This window comes from Camponotus vicinus, unplaced genomic scaffold, assembly GCF_025532165.1.
Source record: "Camponotus vicinus isolate PSW18456_S1 unplaced genomic scaffold, iyCamVici1.0 SCAF_12, whole genome shotgun sequence".
Classification (NCBI taxonomy): Eukaryota; Metazoa; Arthropoda; class Insecta; order Hymenoptera; family Formicidae; genus Camponotus; species Camponotus vicinus.
Window position 1 is genome coordinate 10,801,539 of NW_028141948.1, and position 16,198 is coordinate 10,817,736.

A 16,198-nucleotide genomic window follows, 5' to 3' on the forward strand; every position below is an offset into this window, starting at 1 on the left:
GGGGCCGAAGGCCCCCCCTTGCACCCCGCGCGTGTGTGTGTGTGTACACACATTTCTGATATTTCTATAGCTTAGCGACATGGAAGTCACAACGAGCAAACATAAACAAAAAAATATAAACACACAAGGAAAATATAATATGAAACCGTGTTGAGCAAATGTAAACAAAAAATGTAAACACATAAATAGGATATAACGAAAAGATGACATGAAACTATGAAACTATGAAACTTCAAAATTGCATATCTCAGGAACGAAGAGAGAGCGCCACAAAATTCAAACGGTGTATTACTTAGGAATGTATCCTCTATAACATATGTGAAAATAAAAATTTTTCGAGCTGTGTAAGCTAAAGTAAACATTTACCTTTTTTTTTTTCAAGCAATTACAAAAAGAAATATATGACATAATATGATATTTTACGATATAAATATACAAGGATCTCCTACGAAAAATTACAACCGCATTTGCAACCAATTTGCATCTCGTTGCCTTGCGCGTAGCGTAGGTGAAATTATATGCAGCAACGAAAGGATTAATCGCCCGTTCTCTGAGACGCGGAAGGACGGGGTTTGCACTTAATTGCCAAATCTAAACTAACGAAAAGTGTCTTGGAACGGGCTGCATGCAGTATCCGCGCGCGCGTACGGGTTTCCAATTAAAAGTTGCTTGTTTTCTCGGTTGCGGCCTTCCCAAGTTTTGACACGGTCCCTCCTAGGCCGGTCCGCCGCGCAATTACCTTCGCCAGACGCTCGGCGAAAATTGGGTCGAGCAAACGTTTAATTTCTCCCCCATCCCGCTCGCGACGTGACCAACTGTCATTGCTGCGCGATACAAAGAACACTGGTGACCCCGTTATCGTCACGCGCTCTCGATATGTAACTGAAGAATTGCAAATATCGATCGTATCGATGAATTTTATCCTCGAACTATAATGGCGTAATCGGCGAGATTATTTTGCGACTAGCGATTATCGCCGTCGAAAGAAATGCGATATGAATCGAGAAATAGTCCCTAAGGCTTGTTAAACTCTGCACTTTTCTTACATGTTAATGTCTATTTTACGTCAGAAACTATAAGAAAATGATGTTTGACGATCTACGTAGTTTCTTTATCCTATCTATAATTTTATTCCGCTTCACTTATACTCACTTTCTAGTCATATTCTTGGCACGACTTTCTTATTGAATTATATATTGCATATTGAAAATATAATGTTACTATTAATAATATACTTTAAGAAAGAAAAAATTAATACTCTTATTGAGTAATATGATTGAAAAATGATTTTTTTATGAAAATCTTTTAATATATCAAAACTTTATAAAAGAATAACTGTTGCAATTAAGAATTTTATTTTGATCGCATAATATTTTTAAAAAAATTTATGGTATCTGCCTAACAATAATTATTATTAAGTTTGAGCACTTGATAAAATTCATGCGAATTTTAATTTATATAATATGTGCGTGTATATGTGTCTCTCACGGTAAAACATCCATTTGGCTGGGCATAAGGATAATCCTGGCCATCCGGAAAGCGTATACTGGAGTCGGTGGCAAGCGCTTATGCCAGGACACCGGACGATGGAGTTCTTCCGGTCACTTCAACTTTTGATGGCGGCATGCAATTGTCTCCGGGACGCCATTCTTTCCCCGCTAACTTGTCGTTTCTCCGTTTTACAATCTCTGTCTCTCTCGCTCGCTCTCTCTTTCTCTCTCCCTCTCTCTTTCTCTCTCTCTTTGACTCCGTGGCGGTGTAATTAACTGCTGTCAGTGGCACGTGTGCTCCAAACGAGGCTGCCGAGCAGGGGATGAGGTGGTCTGAGGAGGCGCGGGTAGGGTGGCGAGGTTGTCGGTGGCGAGCGAGCACGAAGGAGAATAGCGGAGAGGGAGGGACGAAAATTTCGAGTCCTACTGCTTCTCACGCTATTGCGCTCCTCGACTAGCCCCTTCACCCCTTTAACTACCCTCTCTTCTCGCACCCCGTTGTGATCACATTCTCAGTTAGGCGGCCGGATCGACATCGGATTCTCACACCCTTATCTACCCACTTACCCCACTTTCCTATCCCGGGCGTGAAATTGATCTCCGTTCCTTGTTCACGCGTTCGTTCGACTAACGAAATTTCGAAAATTTTTTGAAAGTCGAAAAAAGTAGGAGTGTGAGATTAGATGTAGCGAGATGGGTATTGAGATAATATATTGATTTTGAAGCGGACTATAAAATAACAAGTGTGTCTGACAGGAAATCCTTGATATAACGTCTGAATAGAGTCTGAATAAAGAATAAGAAAGGGATCTATTATTAAGGTAACTGAATAAAGCATAATAGAATATTGTTTGCATATGATGCGCGCCTCTGACATAGTTTTCTTTTTAGAGAAATCTAGTAAAAGACTGTATATTCTTATTTTTAATTCTTTTATATGTATTTCAATGTTATATTTTTCACAAAAATACAAAGATTAAAGAGAAAGAAAATACCAACATTATTGTCAAATATTTAATTTGATCGAAATTTGCTCGTCTCTTTTGGAATATTTAATTTTGCATTTTGGCTGATCGTTTTTTTAGCATATATAATTTGTTTTTCTTCTTTAAATAAATTATGTAAATATGAAATGGTACGGAAAGTATTAGTCAAATGAAGACAGGTACTTTCACGGGGAATTTCATCGTGGTTATAAATTAACGCGCTGACAAATTGTCAAGAATTACGCTTAATTCGATTCGACCGGTCTGTTCCGGATCTGGCGCTTGCATTAGGAAGCAGCTCTAGATTCCGTTCGCACGTACTAATAGTCGGTGATGGAAGTGAAGCTTAAACTGTAATTATATCAGTGACTGTCACCGTCGAGTGTAAAGCTGCTTCCATGTCCGCATGCAATTTATTCGCCGTTCTCATCTGTAATTGGATCATTTCTGGCTTAGTAGTTTGACGAACGATGCAGCATCGATATCCGACTGGAAGGTGTCCAATGCGATTTAAGTGATATGCATACGTTAACACATTTATGCGATACACTTGACTAGATATAGATTATTTAATTTCCATTATAATTGCTTAATATATTTAAATACTTCATATGAAATAGATTTTTATTGTAATTTAATGTTATTGTAATTTGTTTGTAGAAAGTCTGTATGAAGAGAAAAAACTCTCTGTGTACTCTTATTTAAATAATATATTTACTTAAAATAGTAGGTATTTTCTTTTTATACAAATTTTCGCTAATTGATAGATCTGGCATAGAAATGAAGATATATGATTTGAGAACTTTATGAATATGATTTTTCTTCAAAACTTTATTATAAATCTTTTTATTCTTTGTATTTTAAAAATTTTTAATATCTGTATTGAGATATCATGCTATTTACATAAGAAAAGCAAGATATTCAAATTCTCGATAGACATAATGTAAAATGTTCTTTTTAATTATTTCCATTTACATTATTTTTAATTATTTCCATTTACATTATTTTTAATCATTTTCAAGAATTTTATTAAAATCTCTTGATATTATAGAGAAAATGAAGCTTGACATATATCTTGCTTTGCGTCAATATGACAGTAATATAGAAAACTCGCAATGAAAATGTTGCATGTTAGATAATAATAAAGTAAAATAATATTTTTACTGAAACGAGAAACATTATGAAATGAGTTAAAGTCTTATTTAGAGCATAATATTTATATGAATTTTGATGTGAATATGATATACATAGAGTACGATACAGAATATAATACAGATATTATATAAATTTCATTTTTTTTTACTTTCCCTGCAGTAACACAAAATAACGAATGAAGAGCTGCTAAAGGTCTTACGTATATCTAATATACATAACGTCTATCATAATTTGTAGACCACGTGGACCTTGTCACAACAACGAATAGGAGCGAGCATTCAATTGGACGTATCCTATGTTTGAATGGTAATGGTCAATGACAGGTCAAAGGTAACCCGCGATACTCTCCGGTTTAAAGGACAAAGGAAATGCAATTCTCTCATGCAATTTCCTCGCTAGCGCCGAATGAAGTGGCGGAATTTGGCACTTCAAAGACCGCAGGAATGGCATTGTCATTCCAGTGGTATCTACTTTTCATCCCGCTCTTGTTAGCTTTTTGTCGTTCCCTATCGATCGTATGATACTATACAGTCTGCTTTCAACGCGTGAGACACATAAATTGAGATTAGTATCAATAAATTATACATATATAAGATATGGAAGATAATGAAATAAATTTTATTTCATAATAAGATATTTTTATTCTTTTGATTGGAAAGTTAGTTAATTATTTTTTAAATATTTAGCTTTATATTTGCTATGCTTTATATTATCAAACTCATTATGTTACATATTGTATAAACAAAAAATTTTTTTTCGTTTTTAAAATAAAAAAAATCTTCACAAAATTATTTCTTATATTTTCATTATTTCACTACAAACTATAAATTATTAAATTTTTCTTTTATTTATTTTATCGTTAAATACATTAATTAATACTGAAAATTTGTAGGATATTAAAAGCAAAATAAGATTTTATACCATTTTTTCCTTATTACAGTAAAATACAAATCAATGAATAATAGAAATGATATTACGAGAGATTAATAGCTATAGAGAGATTAAATGCTAGCGATTCAATCATATTATTCGATAACCGGGCTTTATTTCTTGACAAGTTTTTAATGGAAAGTTACTACATACTGCGTTTTGCGTGAATTGCCGGCAAATTTTGATGCGGTGATCTCATTATTTTGTTACGATGTGTGTATTATATCGGATCTTTTCAAGCAAAATTGATTACCGCAGCAATCTATCCTTGTCTAGCAGATGGACGGAGGAGAGGTTACAAATTGCACGCGTACTCTCTTCAATCATTTGCTCTCGTCTCGGATAAACGATCAGCCTGATTTTTAACTTTTGAAAAAATTCCGATCGTATTAATTGCTTCGCGTTATTTCACTGGAACAATGTCGAGCGTGAAATACTCATCGTCAGAGAAACAGAGGGAATTAATTCGATTTTTTTGCGACCGCGTTGGTTTGATGGCCTCTGACAAACGGCTAACCACCGTTGGATCGACACCACTGTTGAGTTTACCGTGTAGACAGATCTAATTGGGATTGGCCGGCAGTGGTCGCACTGACAATTACACAGCGACATTTCTGTTGACGCGATGATGATTATCATTAAATTCGTGCTCTCTAATTGTCCGCAGTCACAAACAGCGTAAGGAAATGGATTGAGCTTAATTGGATTACATCATCAATTGTTTAGTATGATGGATCATTCTTTCGTTTTTTATCGTAAAAAATTCTCTCTATCGTATTTTTGTATAACAATATTTAGGTATATTTTGATATAAACATTACATGTGAATGTATTGCATATATGAATATATATTGTATTATATGTATATATAAATATTATTATTTATAACTCAATTTCAAATAAACATATTGTTCGTTTTTCTTATTCAAATATTCATTGGTTTGATTTTGATTTGAATTTTGATTTTATTGATATTATTCAACAAATAAAGTGCCTTGCAACTTGACCTAAGATTTCTTGTAAAATATTGTAATAACCATGGTTATCGTCAACCACAAGTTTAATCGCTCTTGGCTGTATTATAAGCGATCAAGAATAATATTTCATTTAAGCCACACAAGCCGTACGCAAACATTTTGAATAGGATCGTAGAATACACTGCGATAGTTTTGCCGGCATGTAAACAGATGTGTGCAATAATGATTTATATTCTTTTATCATATATATTTTGTTTTCATATTCTAAAATTTATTTTTCAAGTTTCTCATTGCATTTTAATGATACGCTATACAACAAAAAAACACAGACATCGCATCTCTTTCTTTATTTATTAATATACTAGAGGAATTCAATTGAGAGGAATATTGTCTGCTCGAGATTTCTGACTTATAAATATTTAATGATCTTTGATAAAGTTTCTTTTTAAAAAACCCGACTAAATTAAATTTTTAATTTCTATTAGATTATTTCATCACATATTTTACGTTGACAATCTTACGAGATCTTTCATTATTTGATAATGTTATTCATATTGTTATCATCGATAATACATTGATTTTATGAAGATTCCAACGTGTAATCTGTTCTCAAAGTTAGGTTATGCTGTATTATTGCAGTTCACTATATATAATCGATACGATTCTCTTCTCAAGTTACTGTGAAAATTGAATGAACAAGGAGGCGAAGTAGAAGAAAGGGAGATCGGGATGCAATTTTGTAGCATTAATATTGTAGAAGTGTCAACCATGAGCGGTGGTTGACTTGTTGAGAACTCTAGTTGTCTTCCCTACAGATAGTTATTTTGTATTCCGTTCTGAAAGGAACGAAATTGGATGTAAAAATTTATACATATTTTTCTCAGTGTGCGACAAATATGACAGAAACGATGTATATTTTAAAGAAATTTGAAAAAAGAAAGAAATGCATAGAATTATAAAAAATTCTGGTATATATAAATTAATTCTCGTACATTCTAGTACATTAATTAATTAAAGTAATATTTAATTTGGAGGTTGAAATTATTTTCTCATGAAACCACACATAGAAATATGAATATTGCATAATTGCATTTAGATAATTAAATCGTTATATCCAATATATGTAAAGATAGAGTAAAGTGCGATATTCTGTAAATTATCGAAAATTATAGAAAAAAATTATATGATTATTTATTAAAGTTTTAGTATTTTTCTTAAAATTCCATTAAATACATACAAGTAATGTTTTTCAACTTAATAAAAAAATTTGTCATTTAATATATGTATATAAAAAATTTGTCATTTAAAATATGTATATAAAAAATTAAAGAGTTTTTAATTATTAAATTAAATTAATTAATTTAATTTTGTAATTGTGCTACACTGATGATAATGGTTTAAGTCTTTCACAATTATCATTTTAGCAATTTTATTTTTATATAGTATAATGTACAAATCATCGTATCTACTTACAGATTCATATTTGTTCGTACCAACGAGGTGGTCAGGCGCATCTCATGATAGACATAAATATGCATATGTCGCGTGTAGTTCTGTGTGCATACGATACTGTTAAACACAAGCCAAATTTCCTCCGTGTCTATCGGCCGCGTATAATGCATGTGCACGTATTGCATCATATGACACTCATATACGCGTGCTTTTAGGCGCGTATACCCATATTAAATGTACATATTTGCGTGCATATCGTCGGCTATGTATATGTACTTACTATTCCGGGGCTGTTGAATCGACAAGGCAGTAGAGCGTTCCCGCTGCTTTGTGCTAAAACATCCTTGACAGATTTGGACTTCATGTAGGGGTCAATGTCGCTTTCCTTCATCGATCCACTTTGTTCGATTGCACCGTCTATAAATATTCAGTAGAATTTAATGTTTATATTTTTTTTAAATTATTTGTAAAAATTTATATCTAATATGCTCTCATAATTGATACTTAAAACATATTTTAAAAAGTTAATTAAAAATAATTACATTTTGTATAAATTATAATTTAATTTAACTTTAGTTTAATAAAAAATACTAATAAATGCTAAAATTAATCATCTTAATTTATTAACACTACTTAATTCTTATAAGTATTAACTCTTATAAGTAACTTTAATTAAATCTTGCTTATTGATGTTTAAATATAATACTTATTTATAATACATATTTATAATAAATAATTTAATTATATTATATACAATTGAATTTAATTTAATAAAAATAATACTAATAAATTAAATATATATGTATATTTTTTTTAACTTACTAAAATTATAATGTATTATTAAACATTGAATTTAAAGTAACTTTGATCGAAATTAAATGTTCTCATACTTCATCATTTTGTGCCGTTCGAAAATTTCGATGACAGTTACATAAATTAGATTAAGAAGACAATCAACTTTTTTAATCAAATCATGTTCGTTAAGTCTTTAACGATCTCTTAATTTTCTTGTTCTATTTTCGTTAATTGGAGATGGTTGTTAAATCGTTTCTAGCTTTAACGATCCATTTAGAAATGATTAAGTGGATTGTCATACTAACAATTTAGTAAAAGTTTATGTAAAACTCAAAATTGGAAATAGATTTGAATTGGAAGAAAATGTCAAGAGATTAGACCAAGAATCCTAGTTATATTTGAGAATTGAGAAATGGATTTCATAAAATGGATATCATAAAAATTTATTACAATTTATTTTTTATTTATACTAAACATAATATTGATCGAGAGAAAAAGAAAATATAATTGTTTTTATTAAGATTTATTAAAAATATGTACCTGTAATATAAATATTGAGGAAGAATTTATCCGATATTTGCGATTGCAAAATAAATTCTATTTTTTATAATAAAATAATACTCTTATATCGTATAATACGATTTATCGCATCTCGTACATAATGATCATAAAATATATAAGTATACTCTTAGCGAAAACGGATATTTTGTTTCTCTAATTAAATTAGTAATAAATTCCAATAACAAGTACGTTATATAATTGGCAAATATTTTTCCTCCACTGAATAGTGCTTCGAATTTCATAATGCTTGCAAACTGATTATTGCATAAAAGGATTATTAATGTAATTATCATATTTAACAACACATGCAAATAATATATAGCTTATTTTTAAACTCGTAATACTTGAAACTTGATGTTGCTTGAAACATGCTGTTTGTTACTCATTGAAATTATTATTTGATATCGAACATATAATCCGAATGTAATCCGTGAAATATAATATATGAAATATAATATATCACATAAGAAATAAGTATAATCTGTATGTACGTGAGAGTGTTTCATTAAAATTTTATTATTAATGCACGAGTATTATCACTCAATTATTACATATTGTTTCAATTATAAATTCTATATTTTTTTTTCTTTAGCGAGGATCTGGATATTTTTCGTGTATTTTAAATTTACATAATCTTTTTAATAGACAATGAACACAATTAACACAATTTGTATGATATCAAAGAGTTTTTGCAAAGAAAAAATATATTTAAAATTCCGTTTTCAATTGAATGCAATTTTTTCAATAAATTTAACCCAAATTTAGTAAGATACTTAACGTTGAAAATTGCAATTAGCAGACTGAAATTTAGTCTGGCTCTGCTTTGTTAATGGGATTGCTGCGAAATGCTGACGTGTGTTTACGCTTTCATTATTGCAAGAAGTCATTTGAACAGTCAACATGTGCATGTTTGGACTAAAGCGTTCCAGCTTTCCTCCTAGTGTCTACATCTACCTACATTCAATAGACTGAGGATATTGAAGATTATGTTGCCATACATGTGTATGATTAGTTCAGATTAGACCCGACTGAATCGGTAATGGCTGCGTAGCGTATTGCATATCGCCAGTCGCGTACAGTTTACCTTGGAGTTCGCATTCATGTATATTACAAACTATGAATAAAGAGACAAGAGGAAATTGTGTTCGTGTTACGTTCTCAGTACTGTAATCTGAAATAGCGTACTAAAATAGTAAGCGAACAGTTATCTGTATGGCACACAATATCGGTTCTACTATCGATAAAGTATTTATAATGGGCTTACAAGACGATATCTCTCGCCCTCATTATGAGGATAATATCGTATTATAAGCACAAAGTATGTATTAATTATGTGTGATTGTTGATACGGAAGATTTTAATGGTAAACGAATTTGTTTCAGAATATATTAATATAAATATTATTGGAGTACATTTGAAAATAAATATTATTGGAGTACATTTGACAATATTAAAAACATAAAATGTACAATTAAACAAAACGGTTTTAATGGCAATACGAGTCAAGTGTTATAACACATTTATTTATAATACAATCCAAAAAAAGAGTATTGAAACATAAAATGTACATATTAAATATATTACTGCATTGATTTTACATTGCAATTTCATAGACAAAAAATCCATTAATATGATTTAGTAGAAACTGAAAGAACCGGATATAAACTGTCAAAAGAAATAGAATGAATATAAATTCGCAAAAATAGTACTATAAAATGTTTTGCTGTGTTTCCATAATAGCAAAAATAATTATTTCAATTAATTTACTCAAAGTATCTAACGCGAGAAATGTTTAATATATTTATTTCTCATTCTTAAGATTAATTAAATATTTTAAATAAGATTTTCATTAACACACAATTGAATTATCATTTCACGTCAAACTGTTTAACCAATAAGAAAAATAATTTATATATGAATACTTTTATTTTTTATTACAAGTCACATATCACATATTACTTTGTTCACTTGCATCGTGTTTCTCCTAGAAGATAATTTTTTCCGCCACTTCCTCATTGATATCTATCTTATTCGATCGACGAAAACGCGGTCATCCGTTACTCGCGTTGACTTTAATACACGAGCATCAAAGTGCGAACGGTCGACCGAGCACGAGAATAAATTGGCGAAGGTTCGTAAGTAGGTGTCGCAAGTTTGCCCTGCGCTACGGTATTGCCAAAGTTCAACTCGCTTCGGAAACAGCCGAAACTTTTCCACCGGGGATTGATTCGCTTCCGGCGCTCCGTCGTACATATCGCGCTTTTCCGCGATTGTGTCCCATCTCGCGGAAACTCTGAGACGGCTGTCTAGATTTACACCATGGATCGCTTTCCAAAGGCAACAATGCCGTTTTGCGACGTGTCCGTCCATGTGTCGTTGGTCCCGCGGGTAGCTCATGCAGTTCCGGACCAGTTATCGTCGTGTAACGTATGTGTAACGACTTAGCGAGCCACCGTCGTAAACCGAATTGCATCGGTCCGAGAATATTATATACGGCGACGTCGAGTTATGCCAGTGACATTTGGCGCATCGAATAGCTTCGCAAGATCGAGAAATTCGCTTTCGGTCGAGTGTCGACGCTAGATGGAATTTTTATGGCCGAATGTGTTAAAAATATTATATCGCTCGCGCATCGTGAGATAGGCAGTTTCCGTGTCAGCTCATTCAAAATGCATTGGACAATGCCTACGACTGCGTGTACTATGTATCTCGCAGTGATAAAACATTCCGAAAATGCTATTTTATCGGTTGTGGAATATCGTAAGAGAAGTAGCTTGAATAAATCGTCTTTTGTGATGTATTTCTCGCACGGTCGAATCTGAAAGAAAGAAGAATAGCGATAGTTCTGGAGTATTCTGTATACTTCGTAAAATTTCCATACGTAAGCTAAGTTCGTTCTTTTTTAATATTACAATATTTTTAATATAATACTTTTTTAATATAACATTTTATAGTATTATTAACAGTTTTACCAAGAAATAGCACGAGTGGAAATAATTTACTACTTTTATTTAATAATAAAAAATTTTGAAGTTTATTTAAGAATTATTTGAAAAATTCGCGAGAGAGATGTATACTTGCCGCAATACAAATGTAACGAAGCTTTCGTTGATAATTTTCAATGTACATGACTGTACAGAACAGCCAATGTTACCGGAAATTGCTATGTTAAGCTACACCGCGTGTTCAGAAAGTATAAAGCGCTTTTAGATATACATGCATTACATTGCCGTTGCGCTTATGCATATGCAGAGATGATAATTTGACAACTCGAGATATTCCGCGCTATATATCCTTTACTATGAGATTACTAGCCTTTTAGTACATGAATATGTCAAAACTTCCCTTGTCAACCTTCCATGTATTAACTTCAAACAGTGTCTTAAATCGAAATGTAGGTATCATGCAAAATTGTTATACGGAACATTTGTAATATTATAGAACAGATCAAGAAATGTCAATAGATTAAATGATAACAGAAGATTCGCAGTTTTTTATTGTTATTAGAGAAGATTATTCTTCAGAAGCATTAAGAGAAAAGGCAGGCAATTCTCTCAGTTTCTAAAAGAATAGATGTTTATGTGGCTTACAATATGAATATAAATTTATCAGAAAAAAGATACCATTAATATTTTTTTATAATAATGATATATATATATATATATATATATATATATATATATATATATATATAAAAGCATGTTTGTATATTTAATATATTTATTATGATGTTTTATATTTTATATTGTATTTTATATCTCAATATTTTTCGTACGTTATTTTCGATTGCAATATTTGTCATTTGCACTTCAGAATTATTATTTATTATAATTTTTGTGCTATTTATCCGTTTTATTCGAATCTAAATTTGAGTCTTGAAATATAGATGTACATTTTATGGTTCATACATATATCAAGTTGACGAGGTTACACCGTGATATAGCGCGATAGTTATTACACTGATGGCACAGGTGTTGCTTCTGGTTGCTTGTCAACAGGTTTGCATCGCCTGACTCTGTATGCGGTCAACATCACTAGTGAAACATGTACATGAACATGTAAAGCAATATGCTTCGGATTCGGTTTTAGTGAAAATAATGTTTATTTCTTATCACCCACTTATAATTGATTACTGTTTATTCTTTATCATCCATTTATAATTGAATTAATATTTTAATATTTAAACTAAATTGATCAAACTTTTATTAATTAATTAATTAATATATATATATATATATATATATATATATATATAAAATTTTATAAATAAATTTTATATATAAGATTTTATAAAATTATTAAATAATTAAATTATAACATTATTATTAATTTTATTAATAATTATTAAATTAATATTAGCAGAATAAAATTGATACATGTGTATTCATATTTATGTAAGATATTTATGCAAGAAAAAAACAATAAATAAATTTTCTTATTATTATTTATTCACTTAAGCAGTATTTTGGATATCTTGTGAGTAAACTCATTGTGTTCGAATATAAAATTTCGATTTTAAAATCTCGTAATCCTAAGATGTAATTCTTTTTCTCGTATTATTAGCGGCGACAAATTAGTGATAAAATTTTCAAAAAAGCTGCAGAAGAGAAATGCAATTTAAAATATTTCAGCAATGTAGCAGGAGAGAGAGGGTACCACTAAGCGAAAGATGATGCCGCGGGAAAGGATGGAGACAACCCCTCGCGGCTTATACATGCACAGCGAATCTTAAATTCCAAGCCTACCGCGATAATCTTGTCCCCTCCATCCCGCCATACTTCCGCATAACCGAGTGAATAACTAGCGTAATTGCCGGCGACCTAGTTGCAACCGACGCCGGAGGTTGCATTTCGAATACGACAGCTAACGGGATAGAGAAGGCATATATATATATGTTATATATATATGTATACCGAAGACCGAGGGCGATGTATAAAGGCTCGCCGTTACATTGCGCGTCAAGATTACACTTCGCGATTTCGTATCGGGGGATTAATCATCCGCTCGCGCTTTAATTACGATTGTCGGTTTTACACGCGGTGACGGGATACGCGCGAATAATCGCACCAAGTACTTGTCTTGCCAACGATTGCTATGCAGAGCATTATATGTATTTATATAAGTAACTCAGCGTTCAGAATTCGCAAATCTTAATTTAATGTTTACGAAGGAAATATATAATATATAAGAATATTTATATAAATATATTCTGACATTTTATTGATGAAATGAATTATGATAATTTCATAGAAATTATGAATAAAAATCAATTTTTGACTGACAATAAAAGATTCAATAATAAAAATTTCCAAAAACTTCCAAAATTATTTTCTTAAAATATTATTTTCTTAAAGATTATTTTGAAAATAAATTATATAATTTTTTTAAAAATTAGATTTTATATAATTTTTTTTATACAAATTCTCAATTCTTTAGTCATTTTATATATAAAGTTATTAAAGTATAATTATCAAAAATGAATTCTTTACAAATTTATGATTTCGATATATTCAATGAAATATGAAACGTTTGAAATTTTTTGTAATATCGTATATATGAAGAAACTTATTATAAGTGTATATTTATAATATGATAATGTATGCATGTGTGCACAATAAATTCTAGAAATAGTGCAATTAAATTCACTTTGCGAAGAGAAATCATCTAATCTGCGCTTCGTATGTATATACACTATACAGTCTTCTATGCATTAATACATCTGTGCGCTGCCCTGTCGTGATTCTATCGCCCCATTGATCAACTTCAGCGGTTAAAGTTGCCGACAACTCACGATAGAGACACGATCGATAACGAAAGGGCTTTGACCACCGTCGCACAAAGGTCTCGTGCGCATAGGAAAGCCATCAACGTCTAAAGATCTATTTAGACGAAATGGTTTTTAATACATTATGACAATCAATATTTCGAAACTGTCTCGAAACCGTTTTGAAGCTCTTTTCGAATATAAGTTGATTTAAGACAATGGCTCTAAATAAATCACTGATTTCAAAAATTAATTTGCCTATTAATTAGTAAATTTAATATATTGGGATAAGATCTTGATATCTCTTTTTTTAAATTTGATAACTGGAATACAGAATTAAAATATCGTAAAGTATTTGAATGTTCTAAAATATACGAGATACACATACATATATATATTCGATTTATATTAAAAATAAATCGAAATTTGGGAATGTTAGGAGTAAAATTCCTGAATTTAAAATCAATCTTTTCTTGTACAATACAATACACACAATTGCATAGTGTATATTATACAAAGTTTTTATATCACGTTCCATAATATACCATATTTTATGTATGTTATATATTTAACAGCATATAAAATTTACTTCTATACTATAAAACATTGCATTTTACTATATAAAAATATTTAAATGGAAAATAGCGTCATGTAATATGCATTATAATTTCGTGCGATAAAATCTCAATAACAGTTGTTATCCAAGGATAATACTCAATGTCTCTGTTCGTGTTTTCAAGCTGAAATATTTCGCTGGAAAGTTCAAGCGTTTTAACGGATCCGACGAATAATATTGTACGAATATAATTGAGTTTTTGTCGGAACATGTATCTACCGTAATCCTGAAAATTGACGCTTAAATATGGGTACATATATACTTTGTTATATCCAATCACACACATCCTATATTTTCTTTTATAGATCGATAGTTCGTACGCAAAAAATTTTTTATAGACTATCACACACAGTTTATGCTTACAAAATATTCAGTGAAATAGATTGAATAAACTTTTTAATCTATCAATCAATAGATTTTGTATGAAATATACACCACGTTTGTGTCTACACAGAATTCGATATCATGTAGACAATTTCTACTCTTCAACAGTAAATTAGTAATAATAAATCAAATAGTGAATTATTTAATAGATATAAAATATAAATCAAATCGATAGTGTTAAAAGAAAAACGAAAAATAATCGAAAAATATTTATTTTAACTTGCATATCTTCCTTTTCTTTCTTTATTTTTTAAAATTTTATAAAATTCTTTATTTTGTATTATTACTTGTGTATAACTATTATTAATGCTAATGATTTTCAAAATATATCGGTTTTCGCATTAACACTTCATTTTCTTTCTAATATTGGTTTCATTTAATATAAATTATTATTGTTTGGTGATAGCAAGATCTTGAAAATGAATGTTTCCGCAGCAGTGATAAATATATCATATAGATTCAAACGCACATGATATCGATGCAATCAAAACGCCGTGATGCCATTTCACATTGCGCCACGATTAAAAAGTTATGACGATGGGATTCGTTTGCTTTCGTTCTCCCCTTGCGATTCTCTTACAATATATTCGCAATTAGCGGGATATTAAATTCTCGGCTTGGCTTGCATGTCTCTTCTAGCAAAGCACATGTGTTATTTGCACGCGAATACAATCGATATTATTTAAGTTGCAGGAATTCGAATTTAAGGCCAATTTATCTATATAAGATCTATATTTTGCGATAAAATAGAATTTTACTTATATGTGTCACATGTGTATATATGATATATTTATATTTTGAATATATTGCAGAATATACATATATATTATTGAAGTTTATTTTTTATATTGAAAAAATTATCAAATTAATAATATATTTTGTTTAAAGAAACACTTTTTATGTGCTATTCTACAATATAATTTCATAGTATTAGAGAATAATTATTTTTCTCTTTATCTTTATGTATTATATGTTGCTGAAAATATAATTTGTAGATTTATTAAAAATTTTGCAGTTATATAGAAATTTATATGTCAAAACCGTTTTCTAAAATTGAACTGTTCGTGTTGGTTTCGTTACTAATCACC

General features: G+C 30.3%; 2 protein-coding genes across 8 annotated transcripts in view; one reads left to right on the forward strand and one right to left on the reverse strand.

The window, feature by feature from the left end:
* The window catches only part of LOC145963548 (uncharacterized), a 162,151-nt gene that overhangs the window by 44,281 nt on the left and 101,672 nt on the right, over positions 1–16,198 (forward strand). The gene's annotated exons all lie outside the window — the stretch shown is intronic.
* LOC145963546 (neural cell adhesion molecule 2) overlaps positions 1–16,198 on the reverse strand; it is a 130,216-nt gene that overhangs the window by 27,634 nt on the left and 86,384 nt on the right. The window contains 1 exon segment of the mRNA XM_083085614.1: positions 7,271–7,407. Within this exon segment, the coding sequence (XP_082941740.1) occupies positions 7,271–7,407 (137 nt within the window).